This window comes from Bos indicus x Bos taurus, chromosome 7 (assembly GCF_003369695.1).
Source record: "Bos indicus x Bos taurus breed Angus x Brahman F1 hybrid chromosome 7, Bos_hybrid_MaternalHap_v2.0, whole genome shotgun sequence".
Classification (NCBI taxonomy): domain Eukaryota; kingdom Metazoa; phylum Chordata; class Mammalia; order Artiodactyla; family Bovidae; genus Bos; species Bos indicus x Bos taurus.
The window spans coordinates 84316796-84333945 of NC_040082.1; the positions used below are offsets into that span (position 1 = coordinate 84316796).

At 40.6% G+C, this 17150-nt stretch overlaps 1 protein-coding gene and 1 long non-coding RNA gene across 11 annotated transcripts in view; one reads left to right on the forward strand and one right to left on the reverse strand.

Moving 5' to 3' along the window:
• The window catches only part of CTXN3 (cortexin 3), a 32212-nt gene extending 25922 nt beyond the window's left edge, over positions 1 to 6290 (forward strand). For all 10 annotated transcript variants that reach the window (XM_027547022.1, XM_027547021.1, XM_027547031.1 and 7 more), the window contains one exon: positions 5106 to 6290. In XM_027547022.1, coding sequence (XP_027402823.1) covers positions 5196 to 5441 — 246 coding nt within the window. In that variant the 5' untranslated portion in view covers positions 5106 to 5195 and the 3' untranslated portion in view covers positions 5442 to 6290. The remainder of the gene's footprint in view (positions 1 to 5105) is intronic.
• Positions 1 to 17150, reverse strand: part of LOC113895621 — a 301641-nt gene that overhangs the window by 142717 nt on the left and 141774 nt on the right. The window lies entirely within an intron of this gene.

The window sequence follows — 17150 nt, forward strand, 5'->3', positions numbered from 1 at the left end:
GTTTAAAAAGGGGATGGTGAGGAGCACAGTGGAGATATATCCTGTAATAGGTGCTGCTGCAGAGTGCAGGTGAAATGTTCCCAGGGACAATGCGCAGGAAGCGTCGGTGCCTCGGGTGAAGGGAGGACCGAGGACCTGCTGGGGAGGAGGACTTTGGCGTGGACCGGAGGGAGGGAGAGAAAGCCGCAGGTGGGAAGAGGGTGAGGAGGAGAGCATCTGGCGGACAGCATCATGACTCAAAGCTCAGAGGTGGGAAACCCGGAGGTGTTCAAAGGCTACCAGGTGTGAGGTGGAGCTGCTGAACGGCCAGAGTTGGGACCCTCTCCCTAGGTGACTGCAGATCAATTACATGTAAGTTTGTTCTTGTCCACTGGTCATTTTGCTCAAAACCAAATGTGATTTGATCTTTGTTCCTTTCTGAACTTACTTTGGAAATACAGTAATACCTTAGAAAAATTCCACTGACAGATTGCCATCTAATCTGTGGTCCAGAAAACAGGTGTATTAGGTCCACAAGAGGGTTAAGGGGTTGGTGAGGGTCTTGGATATTGGAGTACAAGGGTGGTCTGAGGGGAGGAATGGTAAATTTCAGCTTAGAAAGATGAATCATGACTCAGTATAGAGGAAGTATGGGGTAAGAAAGAGAGGGTTTCTCTGCGAACGGACTAAAGTGCGTGGCCGACAGTGAGAATGACTGTGGCTGAGATGGACTCCTCACACGGGGCTTTGTGACTAATTCAGGGTGTTTGCACTTTGTGAACTTAGAGTCCAAGGAGCTTAGTTTGAGAAAAGGGATGTATTACATGACTTTTGAAAATGGCAGCTTTCAATTAAGCTTTCCTTGGTCCACGTTAAAATTAGACTTTATTTCCTGAGCACATACAAAGGGACCAAGCAAAGGGAAGACAGGTGTGCTATGTGATAGGGAAAGCCAGTCAGGATTAAAATACTGCTGTGAGTGACTCTGGTCCTTCTTAAAATAACTGCCTTTTGTTGTTATTAATGCTGATAATGGTTGCGTCAAAATCTTTCAAAATAATTTACTTGCCCACATTCCACTATTCATCTGAAAGGAACATTTCATTGTTTAGGTAAAAGCAATTGTGACCGTTCCCTAAGAATCATTTCTACCAAAAAAAGGAACACTTTACTCTCAGGCACTTACAAAATTTGGATGTCTTTGAATATTCTTGTACTGTGGTGGCCAAGTGATTACATTTATTTCTATTTCTGCATCTTACACTGATGCTTCCTTTAGCTTAAACATGCTGTTGAGCTTTCCAAATTTGTAAATTATTGATTAGTTGATTGCAGGTTTAAAATCAAGCAGGCTCTTCTAGGGATTTCAAGCAGTTCCAGGCAAAACTGGGAAATAGTTGGCATTTCTTTATGAATCTCTGGATCTCCATCTCCCTTCATAACCATCTCCTCTTCTCATCTCTACCCGCTCTCCCTCATCCTTCCTTCCCCAGGACTCTCCCTTTGGACTATTGACTCATAGCCCCCATGTCTGGTTCCCGCAAGTCCCTCTAGCAGCCTCTTGCTCCCAGCCAGATCTTCCTTCAATTTCCTTTCTATCTACCTCTTTTCTCCCTCCTCCAAACAGGAACAGTATTCAAAGACAAATCCCTGCTAATGTGTTAATGTTTCATTTTCTCTGGTAAAATACTGCACTTTAATAGAGACCTGTGATAATTTGACCAAATGAAGTTATTTTAATAGGAACTTGAGCATCATAGTATGCTGGGAGGGGAGAGGCTTACAATCTGTAAAGATCTGTAGAGTTCTCAAAATGCTTTCATCTCTCTTGTTTCCTCAGTTTGGTATATCTAAAAGGGGTTGGTGGGGAAAGGCTCAGAGAACAAGAATATATATATTTATATTTTAGCAGGCTTCTCAAAACACCTGATCAGGTTGCAAAGAGGGTTAACTATATCCTTAAATCTGCCTTTTAATCAGCATAGCATGGTAAAATTGCAAATTAAAACTGAGTGTTATGACATTCTAATAGTTGGCTTCCCTATGAAGAAGTGAGGCCCCAGACTCATGTATAGAGAGATGTCACTGATAATCTGAATTGAGATGACTAGGTTGTTTACTGGGACTTCTTGGAATGGTTGCCCATCACTGCATCCCCCAAATGAATGGTGTACCAGTTCTAGAACCTGAGTTATGGAATAAGCCTAGGAATTATAGGATGCTTAGCTAAGACAAAAGGACTTGATATCTTGCCTTGTACAAAGGACAAGGCTGGAGCAGACTGGTCCAGGGTGTCATGATGGTGCTTGTCATGATAGTAAAGTGAAGACCAGGGGTGGGAAGGGAGGGACCGAAAAGGTATTGCTATATTAGTCAGACAGCTCATGGCTAGGGTGTCATTAACACAGTCTCAAAAGGTTCTTTCTCCACTGTTGTCATTGAACTTCACAGATCTAGCAAACTTTGTGTTGTAAATTTACAGTTAATGGTCCTCTTTTTTCTTCTATTTCCCTTTTGGATTATGTAATGTTTTCATTAAAAAAATTTCCTAAAAATGCAGTCCTGTCTCGGTTGTGTTAAACAACAAAGAAAATGGCTCTGGTTTCACTTGGGCCAGACGGAAAATGGACATAGTAAAATGGATTGTACTAAGCCAGTGGGAAGGCCAGGGATCAGCAGGACATGGAATGACAAGAGGCCACATACTGTGTCTCAGTGGTAAAGAATTCTCCTGCCAACGCAGCAGATGCAAGAGATGAGGGTTCGGTCCCTGGATTGGGAAGATACTCTGGAGGAGGAAATGGTAACCCATTCTAGTATTCTTGCCTGAAAAATCCCATGAACAGAGGAGCCTGGCAAGCTACGGTCCACGGGGTTGCAAGAGTCAGACACAACTAAGCACAGCACAGCTTAAGCATCTATTCCTCTATCACCACGAGGCTTTCTTTTGACCCAGGTTTTGGGGAATTTTTTGTTTGGTATGATTAAGTCCAGTTTGGGTATTTGGTGTGGGTATGGATGTCCTTAGAAGCACCAGGGGGAGCTGCCTTGGCTGCCTTTCCTGTCCCCTCTTCAGTTCCTATTAACACTCAAGACTGGTAGAGTGCTTAAAAACAAGCAAACCAAGCCCAATCCATGAATATCCTCTATACACCTAAGGAGATGTTTTTAAAAAACAAATTTTACTCCAATCGTATTTTAAAATAAAACTGACTCTACTGTAACTATTCCAACCTTTAAAAAATTCAGAGTCAAGGAGCTGCAAAATATTATTTCCCCTAAACTGGTAACTCCTTCCTCCCAGATACCAGTTGTAATTCCTTTTATAAACTATTTTTAAACTCTGATTTTATAAACTTTGAAGTGTCAACATATATGCAAACTGTTGTTATGCTCACTAATTCTATACCTCAAGACAATGATTATAAGTTAACTGAAGAAATACTATGTTAATCCTTTAGGCCATAATTCTATTTTTATTTGGTTGCTCATTTTCACTGAGCATAATTTCTTTTGAATTCATGGTAATTTCCATAGATGACTATGTAATTTTTTTAAAGACAGATTCATAAATATGTCCTATGATTTACCTATAATGTCTGATGTAAGTACTTTTCTTTATCAAATTTGATTTAAATAGGTTTAGTTCAATATATGAAGCTTTCACTGGCCTCGATGTCTACTTCAATATGCCTTTAAAGACAAACAGTAATATCCATACACTTTAGTTTTTCTACTAGCAAAATAGAAATAGTGATAACATTTCTTTCTTTCTCTTCCTCTGACCAAATGGTCTTAAACAAACAGTAGGAAGCTGCTGTAAGGCTTTTTAAAAAATGCAATCAATTTCTTTTCCCTAGCTCAGTTCTCTAGGTCCTTTCCAGGATCAAGTATTGAACCAGGTTTTTGTTTTCTGATGAAAAGAGAGAAAAGCAGCAGGAGTCTGATGGTTTGGAAGTCTGAGACCCCTCCCTTCTCCCTTGGCCTGGGCGCTGCGAGAGAGAGCAGAGGAGGAGCATGGTAGCTTCTTTAGTCCTGTCTTCAGTGAAGCAACACTTTGTTTCCTTTGCTTTTCATCTTTGTATGCTTTTCAAAGGTTTTCCCTGACATTCATCTTCATGATAGCACTGTGAGACAGCACACAGCCATTTCTACTTCTCATCTTTCCAACTTAGTGACCTCTTCAAGGTCCCACACACAGTAATACGGAGGCTAGAGACTGGGGACCCAAACCCAATGCTTCTTGAGAGAGTTTCTATATTAAGCACCTTTTTCAGCCTGGCTCAGACAATAAAGAATCTGCCTGCAATGCAGGACACTCAGGTTTGATCCCTGGGTCGGGAAGATCCTCTGGAGAAGGGGATGGACACCTACTCCAGTACTCTTGCCTGGAGAATCCCATGGACAGAGGATCCTGGTGGGCTGCAGTCCATGGGGTCGCAAAAAGTCGGACACGATTGGGCAACTTCATTTTCACTTTTCACTTTTATGCTTTGGAGAAGGAAATGGCAACCCACTCCAGTGTTTTTGCCTGGAGAATCCCAGGGATGGCGGAGCCTGGTGGGCTGCCGTCTATGGGGTCGCACAGAGTCGGACATGACTGAAGCGACTTAGCAGCAGCAGAGTGACTAACACTTTTCCAGCCTCAGTTTCTTCATACTACAGAGATCCCTGCTCTCATGGAGCCTGTGATAGAGTGGCTATCTTCTGTTGTATTTAGCTACAGTCCTGGCACACAGCTGGTATCCAGTCAATGGTCTCATTATAAGAATGATGTGAGAGTATTATTACTGGAGGGAATCTGGAAGAGACTTGGCAGGGAAGCTAGGTTTGGATGTCAAGTTGGCAACACACCTGAGGTCAACATTGTCTTGGACATTTCTCATCTTCTGTACTCTGGTTGCCATCCCTGCCCATCCCTCCTGGTTCCACGTGGCTACCCTGAGAACAGTCTGGTAGTTTCATGCAAGAGTAACATTTTCTTCCCCATAGTTATATGGAATTAAGAATCCCAGTTGAAAAAGCTTAGCAATTGCTTCTTCTCTCTGAAAAATAGGATGGTAAGCCCAGAAATACAGTTGCCCTTTGATGTTTACTCCCTCTCTTCCCTTCCTTTCTCTCTGAAGCGTCTCCAGGGTGCAGCCACCATGATCTCGGCAGGCTGATGATGGAAGAGAAAGAAGCCGGGAGACCCTGTGCTCCAGCATCCCTGGACGATGGATGGAGGACAGCCAGTCCCTTCTCCTCTGTTGCCCCTTGGGAACGTGTCATCAGATTCTAGCATGTCTCTGGAGCAGAAAACCACATTTGTTTTTGTGATTTTGTTGTTTATTTTCTTGGGCATCCTTATCGTCAGGTGCTTCCGGATTCTTTTGGACCCGTATCGGAGCATGCCAACCTCGACCTGGGCTGACGGACTTGAAGGCCTGGAGAAAGGGCAGTTTGACCATGCCCTTGCTTAGCAGGACAGCAGCAGGAGTCCATCCTGAGGAAGAGAAGTGCTTCGTGTCTCAGTGAGAGGTTTTCTTTAGTCACCGTTCGCAGCAACTCAAAGTCTTCACCCTATCTGGTTCTAGAACCACAATCCATTTATTCAGTAAACATTTGAGGACATTGGAAATGGAGGTTTCTATTACCAACCCCAAATAGGAAAGTTTCAGTTTCGACATTTACTCAATGAATGAATATTGTTGAATGTGTGTGATGATGAAGCCAAGAATACCAATAGTGACTTTGCCTAAAATGAAGCCCTACTGGACCTGGGGGACCTGACTAGGTCACCAGGAAAAAAGACCTGGTTTGAATCTGAAGGCAGGGCCAGAACAGACTTCCTTGCTCTAATTTTGTCCCCCAGCTTGTTTTCTTTTCATGGGAATCTGGGTCCTGGGCAGAGAATGAGGAGGATGCTGCTGAGTGGACAGACCCAAAGCAGGTACTTGCTGTCTCCTAAAGCTAAGAGCAATGGGAGGCAATTGGGAATGCTTAGAAGAAGTGATTGATCTCTGGGAAATACGAGTGAGGATGATGTTATTTTACTTTTCAAATAAAATGAATTCAAAGGTTTGCAAACTATTTACCAGGCCAAGTGCATTCTATGTATTCATATTAATAACATGAGTAGAGGTAGTGATACATAATCTGAATTTACTTTCTTTGCACAATTGATTGAAATAATAGGTAGCTATTTCAAGTTATGCTTTTTTTTTTTTTCAATAACAAGTTAACTGTTTGGAGGAGAAGACTTTTATAGTCTTAAGAAGAATGTATGCTTATGACTGATATAGAAACCAAATAAAACTTTTCAAGAAACAGAAGTGTCTCCTCTCTCTTATTTTAGCGCTCTGGAGGCAGTGTGTTATATCGAATGCTGAGGACTAATTGTTCTGAGAAAGAGAAAAAGACCAAAGACCATAAAAGGTCATCTGATTCATCCCTCTCCCATTTCAGGAAGGGCTTCCACAGATTGACACATGGGGCCTATTCTAAGCACTGTTTAAATCTCCCAAAAAGAGAGATATGAAAACCTCTTATTCCAACTCTGTACGGATAGGAAAAACTTTCATCTAAACTAAACTCCTTAAGGCTGCATTTAAAGTCTGTGTCTTCTAATTTTCTCCTCAATTAGCCTTCATTAAGAAAAAAAAAGTTTAAAAAAGGAACTATGCCTAAAAAGGCAGCCCTTAGTAAAACTTCTCCCTTGTCTTATTCTTTCTTTTGTAACATTTTGGAGATTCTTCTGCTCAGCTTTCCCTTGTCCCCCATATTCCCTCTTGATTTATTTTCATTTAAAAAATAATAGCTCTATTAAAATGTAATTTACATACCATAAAATTTAACCTTCTAAAGTAAACAATTCACTGGTCTTTAATATATTCACAGAATTATGTGACCATCATCACTATCTAATTCCAGAATTCTATACCCACCACCAGTCATGTCCCATCCGTCTTTCTTCTCAGATCCAGTAATTTCTAATCCAGCTTCTGTCTCTAAGGATTTGCCAATTCTGGACATTTCATACTAATGGAGTCAAAGAATACATGGCCTTTTGTGTCTGGCGTCTTTCACATAGCATGTTTTTGAGACAGATTCATCTGTGTTGTAGCATGATCTGTATTTTACATCTTTGTATGGCCAAATAGGACTTCCCTGGTGGCTCACATGACTGAGCGACTTCACTTCACTTCATGGCCAATGATATCCTGTTGTTTGGCTAGACTGTGTTGTGTTAGTCACTCAGTCATGTCCGACTCTTTGCAACCCCATGGACTGTGGCCCACCAGACCCCTCTATCCATTGAATTCTCCAGGCAAGAATACTGGAGTGGGTTGCTATTCCCTTCTCCAGGGGATCTTCGCCTGGGTCTATCTTCTAATGGATCGAACCCAGGTCTCCCACACTGAAGGCAGATTCTTTACTATCAGAGCCATTATTCATCTAGCATGGTTATTCATTGGCCAGTCTAAAAGAAATGCTGCTATGAACACATTTGTACAAGATTTTGTGTGGATATGTGTTTTCAATTCCCTTGAGTAAATTCCTATGAGTGGATTTGCTAGCCCATATGCTAATTCTATGTTTAACTTTTTGAAGAACTGTGAGACTGTTTCCCAAAGCAGCTGTATTACTTTGCATTTCCACTAGCAAAGTATGTAAGTTTTGATTCTTAACTCTTCCCAACTACTCAGCTTTCTTTAGCTATAGAATTCATAACTATGTTCACTTATAAGAATGAGCCAAATTAAAAAGATAACCACCTCTTGGTTTCATCATGCTACAAGTTAATTGATGCCTTCAGAGATCCTACATTTCTAGTTCCCAAAACATGACACAGATGCTGATCTGTGGTCATCCTGTGGTCTATTAAGTCACCTAAGTATCTTTTTTTCTGTCTTACTATTGCATCTTTCTTTAACCTACCAATTGTAAAGTTTCTTTTTTCTTCAAATGTACCATGTCATGTATATCCTTATTTAATTTTTCTCCTTTTTTATTGGGAGTCTGTTCAAACCCCTTCAAGTACTTATTGAGCTCCTGCTTTGAGCCTGGCATTTCTAGCACTGGAAAGATAGGAAAAACATGAAACTAGTTCTTGCTCTTGAGTAACTGTCGACATCACGGAAGAGCTGAGAAATGAAAGAAGGCACGTGTCCGCGCCATTGTTCAAACAACTGTGGGAACCTATGGTTCTGACACCATCAGAGTCCTCTGAGAGCTTAACAAATATATATGCACCCCCACTAATTTTTATTATAAAAGGTGTATAAGACCATGGTAAAAATGTAGAAACAATATGGAAAGATATAAAATAAACAGCCAAAGTTAAAATTCTGACTCCTTAGTTCATTCCAGCTCCTTAGTTCCTCTGGGGGAGCTTGTTGAAAATGTAGATTCCTACAGCCTTCCCTCCCTACAGAGTAATTCTGTAGAGGTGGGTCAGCAAACAGATGCTCCAGGAGATAGAATATGGGAGAGATGGATGAGGGCCAAGATAGTCAAGGAACCGTCCCAAGAAACAGTGAGTCAGGTGAGGACAGTATGTGTTTAAGTGCGTGGTATAAAACTATGCAATCTAAGTTGCTATTCTGAAAGGAATTATGTCTTGACCTAAGATGATAGGCGTGTTTTAGATATGTTCATTGGAAGAGAAGAGGGAAAGTTGTAGAAGAGGAAAGTGGGTGAGGATGTGGGGCTTAGAGGAAGGAGAGCAGCCTGTCTGGACAATATAGTTGGAGGGAGAGTTGGAACTCTTATGGGAAGGATAAGGGTGGAGCTGAACATCCGGAAGTCGGAAAAGGCAAAATGAAGGGTGAGAGTCACTGCAGATTCTTGAGAAAGAAAATGACATGGGGAGTGGTGGTCAAGGCCAGTATCTGCACCGTCCCTTGGGGCCACGCTAGGCTCTGCTACTAAAACAGGACAGACGTAAATAGCCATCTGCCCTCCACGAGGCCTTGGAACACAGGATTGCCAGTAAGTGCCACAGGGCCTCCCAGAGCCTGCTCTTCTTTCTCTCCTCACTTTATCCCCACTCTATTTTTGTTTTTCCTTCTCAGATTACTGCTCTTTCTTCAACCACCCCCTCACTGGTTGGGCAAGTTTGATCCCACCCTGAATATGGGTCTCCCACGCTCCACCCTCCCTTGTCCAGAGCCAGAGACCAGAACAAGTGATAAAACACTTTGGGGTGTTCAGAGTAAATTGATCCCTCCAGTGAGAAGTGCTGACCCTCTGTTTTAATTACTCAGGACTCCTTGGGGTGAACAGCCTATTCTTGAAAGGTCACAAAAGCCCTCTCTCTCCTGGCTCTCTGGCTACAGGAGTTATAGTGCAGCATTTTGCCTACCTTACAAGATATTTATAATGAGTGCAGCTGCCCTCTATCATGGATATCTGTATCCCAGGATGACAAAAAGTACTTTCCCAAGGTCACACTAGAATAGAGCTGACTTCTGATTCAGAAAAATGTGGCAGACTCATTCTCAGTCTGAGCTCTGTTTGTTCTCCCAAGAGACTCCAAGTTCTAGATCAACACTGCTTCTTCCAAAAGACCTCTTTTTTTTTTTAAAACATCTTAAACCCTGTAAAGTAAGACTAATATAGGGTTTGAAGGAGATTAATTTGACTCCTGCTGTTAAAACTAATGAACATTCCAAGTAAGATTGTTCTTTTACTATTTTTTAGGGTTAAAGCTGAAACAAAATAAAGCAACAGTTTTAGGAGGCAGAAATTAAGGTGGATGTTTGCAGGGGAAAAAAGTACCCATTCAAGTTCCGTTGTTTTATTGAAACACTGAAACTTTTATATTACATTGATAAATTTGGTGTGATGACAAACTTTACTTGATGACAAATTTTACCTGACTAAATCATTGAAAGAAATCTCTTAGTTTCAAGAAGATGTCAACTTTCAGAACTGATGTATAAACCATATGGAAACAATTATTTTTGAAAAAAATATTTTAAGCTGCAAAGCATTGAATAAATTCTGAGATGTGATTTGTGAGATCTGAGATGTATGTCTTCTGAGACAAAGTATACAAAGAGGGGTGCCTCAATTATTGATTCATCACAAAGTTGTAGAGAGCTGTGATCTCCAGAAAATGTATTCAGTTCTCTATATGTGCATATTCAGGGTGGGATCAAACTGGCCCAGGCCAAAAGAGTTATTTGCTTGTTTTGAGATGCAAAAGAAGGACAACCATTTAAGCTTTGTCTCTCCTGTTACTTAAAAGAATAAATGATTTCCAGAGAGGTGTCTACCTCTTTGGAAGCAAGTCCTCCCTACCCTTACAGCTTGCTCTGGCCTGATGAGTCAGCACCCAACACTTCAGCCAGTCTGGGACTCTTATCAAGGTCAACTTTTTAGAATAGGATTCCCTGCTGAATTTAGAATACAGTTGAAGTTTTGCTTCCAGTTTCCTGCCATAAAATACACTCACATCTTGTCACAAAGCACCACAAGATATTCCTATATAATTCCATCCTATAGACCTCCCCAATATCCTGATTGATGTGTCTATGCTTAAGCCTAAGAGAGATTCCCTTAAACCATTTTTCAAAGGGGATTTCCATTTTCTTTTCCCTTCTAAGCTTCCCATTATTTTCTTTTAAGCCCTATTATATTCTTAGAGCTCCGAATATTAGGCAGCTTTTGAGAAGGCAGCTCTTCCTGGATTCTCTGGAGTTTGCAAAGCTGGAAAGAAACACTGCTATCATCTATTTCAACCCCCTCACTTTTCATGGCAAGAAATAGGAAGACAAAGAGGTCGAATGGCACGCCCATACCACATCTCCACCCACGAGTTATAGTTGTGTCGTCTTACATATGTGGTGTGTGTGCACATGAATTCAAACAGAATGAACAGTTAATAAATCTGCAAAGTGAAAAATGTCCTTTTGCTAACTGTCATGAGAGTTACTCTTAAATAATCTCCTTTTTCGGTGGTGGGGGAGCAGTGGTGGGGGGGAAGACGTGTTGTATTTCTTAAAAACAACCCTATGGACAGTATCTTTTCCTTAGGGATATTCCCAAGCTTCAGTTTAGGTGTCTGGACAAGAGCTATTTCCAGGTAAATTATAAAGGATCCCTTAGCAAAGATTCTGGTTCTCTAAATACAGGATAATCAATCTAGGATAAGGCTTCAGAATTTATTTCCAAATAGATCTTTGAGCTGTTTTTCTTAGCTAAAGAGGCCCGCCAAGGGAGATTACAACATAAAGTTCATAAAGATTTTGGATACAGCCCTATCTCTGGTTTATCAAAGAGATGTCTGGATCCTCTTAGGACAGAACTAGAGCTTCAGAAGTTATACAACAAAGTATTTCAAGTTTGAAAGTACCCTTTATCCTTTTCTGTCATGCATTTTTTCCTAGTTACCTCACTTATTTCTTATCCTCTCTTTTCTGATAAGTGGAGTGCTGGAAGAAGCTGAAAACAACATTAAATTCAGTACTGCTCTGGTGGATAAATATTTCTTCAACAGTCACAACAAATGACTGCCTGAGTTCTGCCTGAACATGTCTAACTTCTCAAGGAGTCCATTCCATCTTGAGCTCGTTCTGTTTTACAGGAAATAATTTTAACCTACTGCAAACTTGTATTTTGGCCATTTTTGCCAAGTGGACACCATTGTTTTCTTCTGAAGTGGCAGATTTCTGATATTCTTTAATAGGACCACCCTTGAGATGTAGCTGTTGTTGAAAGACAGGTCTTCATGGATCCCTCCTCCTTTTTGCATGTCCTTCTAGCTGAGGCACTGACAGAGTTTAATTCCTTTGAAAGCTCTTTGTTTAGAGATAGCATCTCTCTTTGCCCTAGGTAGATGGTTGGGCAGATTTGCTCGTTGTTGTTCTGTTGCCCAGTCGTGTCCGACTGTGTGACCCCATGGACTGCAGCACATCAGGCCTCTTAGTCCCTCGCCATGTCCCGAAATTTGCCCAAGTTCATGTCCACTGCAGGTAGCCTATTATAAAAGATTGGGATTTCCTGAGCTTGGGATTCCTCTCTTGTAATGCCACCTATCGTGTGGCATCATCTCCTCTGATTTCATTGCCCTGTGCAAACTGGGATACGGAGCTGACACAGGGAAATGCTGATACTCTGGGTCCTCTGATTGTTGTGAATAATGAACTTTTCTCTGGCTGTCAGTCTTGTGCTTTCTACCAGCATCCATGAAACTGTCAGGCTAACAGATCAGCTTGCAAGTATGGTCAAATCTCAGCTCCTTCAGATTTCTTGACAGTTATCATTATTCCCCCAGGATAAAAATACTCCAGTTCCTTCCACCACCCTTTATAGTGTCATATGTTTTGAATCATCTCTTGTTCTTATCAAACATTCTGGACGCTCTTCAGTTTAGCTACGTCCCTTTTGCAGAGAAAGGAAAATAATAACCTCTATGTGGCTGACTAAAACGAGTGGAACCAAATTCTGATTTATTTTGTTCTGAGAAGCACATGTTACAAGATGCAGCCCAAGAGGAAATGATCTTTTTTTTGCAGCCACATTACTGTTCATAGTAAGCCATTCAAAAGCCATCACAGGCAGCTGAAACTCTCAGGTATTTTTATGTATGCCAAGGTAGAAATTTACCTATGCTATGTGATGCCAAATGTTATGTCAAACATAAAATCCCATCTTCTTCTGGTACAGTTTTACAATTTTGCACCCCAGTCTAAGAATTTAAAATTTCTCTTTTTTATTTCATTGTATTCCATTTAGTTCGTCAGTCTAGGCTTTTTATAATCTGATTTCTTCATTTTCATATTCATTGTGCTCACCATCTTTGTGTCATCTGTACATTGGCTCAGCAAGCCTTCCATATTTTTTTTTCACATTAATGGCAAAACTTCAAACATATCAGAGCCAAGTAGAGAGCCCTGGGTCATGCCACAGAGATCTCAATGCATTTAAGGAGTCTGTTGGCAGACGTGATTGTAAGCAAATGTTCCCCACAGGAAACTCCATGGAGATAGACACTCCATGGAGACGTTTAACCAAGAGGAAACCTAGGAAGCATGATGAGTCATGCAGTCTGCAGCAAAGTTCCAGAAGACAGGGAAACCACCAAAGTGATAGTCACACAACTTTCCAAACTCAGCTGAAATGTTATGGATCCAAATTGGCAAATGGAAGTCACACAAACAGCAAAAAGAGCCTCTATCCACTTTTGCTAGAGCTTCAAACTCATAGGCAGTGAAAAGACTGTTAGCTCTACTTAGCTCTCTGCCCAGCATTGTTAACTCCGGTTACACATGAAAACAATTTCGCACTATCTGCCGGAGACAACTCCTCCTAGTGGCAGAGACCATTAAGCCGTATACTAATCCACTTGAGGCAGTTCAGTTCAGCTCAGTCGCTCAGTCATGTCCGACTCTTTACGACCCCATGAACTGCAGCATGCCAGGCCTCCCTGCCCATTACCATCTCCCAGAGTTCACTCAAACTCACGTCCATCGAGTCGGTGATGCCATCCAGCCATCTCATCCTCTGTCGTCCCCTTCTCCTCCTGCCCCCAATCCCTCCCAGTATCAGAGTCTTTTCCAATGAGTCAACTCTTTGCATGAGGTGGCCAAAGTACTGGAGTTTCAGCTTTAGCATCATTCTTTGCAAAGAACACTCAGGGCTGATCTCCTTCAGAATGGACTGGTTGGATCTCCTTGCAGTCCAAGGGACTCTCAAGAGTCTTCTCCAACACCATAGTTCAAAAGCATCAATTCTTCGGTGCTCAGCTGTCTTCACAGTCCAACTCTCACATCCATACATGCCCACTGGAAAAACCATAGTCTTGACTAGACGGACCTTTGTAGGCAATGTAATGCCTCTGCTTTTCAATATGCTATGTAGGTAGATATTAGATAATAGTATGGGTCAGTGAAGGAGCACACACTGGGCACTCAGGCAGCTTGAATCTTTACTGGTGTTTCCAGAAACCAGCTGACAGGTTTTGTATAAGTCCCTTAATTCCTCAGGACCTCATTTTCTTTTCTTGTAAACTGAGATATATGGACTAGTTAATCTCCAAGTACCCCCTTTTCACTTCCTACAAAAGCACTTATAGCTAGAAACTTGGGAACCATTTACTGAACACCAACATGAAAGAGATCTGAAAAACTTAGACAGGGTGTGTCTCAGATCACATGGCCAGTGTGAGGTTACATGAGAATTTGAATGTAGGTGGCACAGTGGGTAAAGAATCTGCCTACAATGCAGGAGAGAGCGGTTCGATCCCTGGACTGGGAAGATCCCCTGGAGGAGGGCGTGAAAATCCACTCCAGTACTCTTGCCTGGAGAATCCCATGAAGAGAAGAGCCTGGCAAGCTACAGTCCATAGGCTCACAAACCATCAACCCTATGGTTGCCATGTCAGCACAGCATGCACCATCTACCAAATAGCATTAGGAACGGAACCAACAGCAAAAACTCTGAAAAGAAGAAAAACTCTAGAGATAGAAATAGTTTTCTAGAAATACTAAATTGAATCAACATTCTGCTGACACTTTTGTTGTTGTTAAGAAACTACCTGGAAAAGAGATTTTATGGGCTAACAAGTAAGCCTTTCACAGGGCTGTGAGGTTGACTTAACATACTTAGTTTTGTTATGGATATTCAGCTTGTTTACATTCAGCCTCCAATCCTCATTCATTTTGTGACATGGGGAAATGACTTAACTTTTATACCTCATTTCTCAACTGTAAAATGGGCATGCTATTAACAGCATTTTCCCCACATGGCTTTTTTCAAGAACTAAATGAGACTAGTATCTGACCAACAAGCTTTTGACAAACACTGACTTGATAACTGTTACAATGAAGGAGGGATATTTTACATATACACCTCACCGAGACACCAAATTATTTAAATATGTACCCCAAACACAAGACTCTACCTTTAAAAATTAGGCTATTAAGCGCAAATTTTGTAAAATTGTACTTTGGGATTAGTTCGTGTTTCTAAATTCAGGATATAAAGAAGAAAATATCCAGTTTTAAAGTAATGATTGATTTGAGCTCAGTACTTAAAAACTTTATCTTTGGAACGAGTTCAGACCTCTAGGCATTGAGAGACAAGGTTTCTCTTTTTCATTCCCAGAAGTGCTCTTTCATCACACAGATTTTTTTCTTTACATGAGCCAACTTTCAAAATATTTGGAAACAGAAAGGATTCACTCTTAGGTTTCTTATCATTGCTTTGCTGGTGACCTTGATAAAGTCAATTGAGTTCCTTCACATTCTCCATAAGATGGAAGTAATAAATGGGACTATGAAGCAAATAAATCAAATTATCTTTTAAGTGTGCTAAATCTTGCCAAACTATTAAATATTGAAATATGAATATTTGAAAATAATGAATTGTGTGTCCCCCAAAAGAAATAGATTAAGCATAGTTTATTGATAAAACAAGATAAATGGCAAATGTTATAAATGCTACTTCATAGTCCCCAGTTAATGTATTTAATCCTGAAATATTGGAGAATTTATTGTGGATGTTCTCTAGCAGTATAATCCCTGCCCCTTGCCAGTCTGCCACCCCCTCTAGGATAAGTAGAGGCTTTTGCAGCTATTTTTAGTTTTAAATTAGTTTTAAATAGGGAAAACATTAATCTTGTGATTACCCTCCTCAAAGAGTTCCAAGACTGAGCTTTCATGGAGGTCACTCTGTTCCTCTGAGGGGTCTGTAACCGAAGTTTCAAAGAATACCCAGCTAGCTAGTCCAGGATCGAAACTATGTGTTTATTTAAATACCTCACCAAGGAGGGCAAAACATGAGAATGATACGTCCTCAAACTTTTGCAAAGAAATTCTTGGCAATAAATCTCGTTGACTCTTTGGAATTGGATAGGTCTGCTCAGTACATTGGACCGTTTTCCAAAATATCAGGTTATTGGCCACAGCTTTTGGTGGTGAGGTTTCTATGGGGCAAACACCTCTGGGGAGAAATCTGTAATTGGTGCATACTAGAGGATGTCATTGGGGGATTGAATAGAATAGCCCCTGTGGTCAGCTATGATCCTCCCCCAGAGACTTTTCTCAAAATGTAACTTCCCCCTTGTGCCCTGGGAAACCCCTACCTGCTTTCTTGGATTGTTCTACATTGCTGAATCATTCTCTACCTTTGCTTACCTTTCTGGGTGATTTAAATTTAGGGAGTGAAAGTTTCCAAATGCTGTGAGATCACATTTTGCATTAATCAATTAATTCATTCATGCATGTACATTACTGAGTACCCAATGGCTATCAGGCACTGTACTGGGCCCTGATTAGGTTTACAGAGATATATACATATACCTACTCTTGAGGAGTAGACATGTTAGTTGGGAAGCAGAAAAAAGGTTAAACTCCTATCTATTACTTAACTTTTGAAGAAGCTAACATTCTGATAAAATTTTGCCCAAGATGCCCCTTAAGTTTGATGTGTTTCCATTTACCTGCTAGGAACAGTATTATTTCCCATTAGTTTTTAAATGAATATAATTTTAAAATGTTTCAGAGAATTCAATAAAATATGATAAATGAGTCAATGTTATTGAACTATATAAATGTCTTAAATGACATCTTCAGATCCTAGGACTACCCAATGTTTGCTTTTTTGAAATGCCCTTAAGATAGATTTAAAGAAAACACTTGGATTTAGGCCAAATGATGAACCCTAAGTTCTGGGAAACCAATTAAATCAGTTAAATGGTGAACAGAAAGAGTTCTCCAGGTAATTAAGACTTTTTCTCCCCTAAGAACCAGTGCTAAAGTCTGTAAATGAGGAGAGGGTTGATACTCTGATCAGGTGATACAAAAATAGTATCCACAGTGCCTGAAAACTCTGGTTAATCGGATGATAGTGATTATTTGTAATCATCTTTATTACCTGCATATTTCCTAGTCAGCACACTACTTTAGATATAACAAGTACTTAATAATCATTTGTCACATAGAAGCGAATTTAACTGAGGTGAAGTGCCTGAATATCTACTTTTCCCTGTGGCCACTGAATACTGCCTGAGATAAACGTTCATACTCTGACTCTTAATGTCTATACTCTGACTCTTAAGGTCAAAAATATGAAAAGCCAGTTACTGTCTTTTCCTTTTTTTCCCCATTAAAAAAAATTACTAGTAGGTCCTCTGTGAGGGAGTCGTGTGTGTGTGTGTTTATGTAGAAATTTTCCTTAGGGAT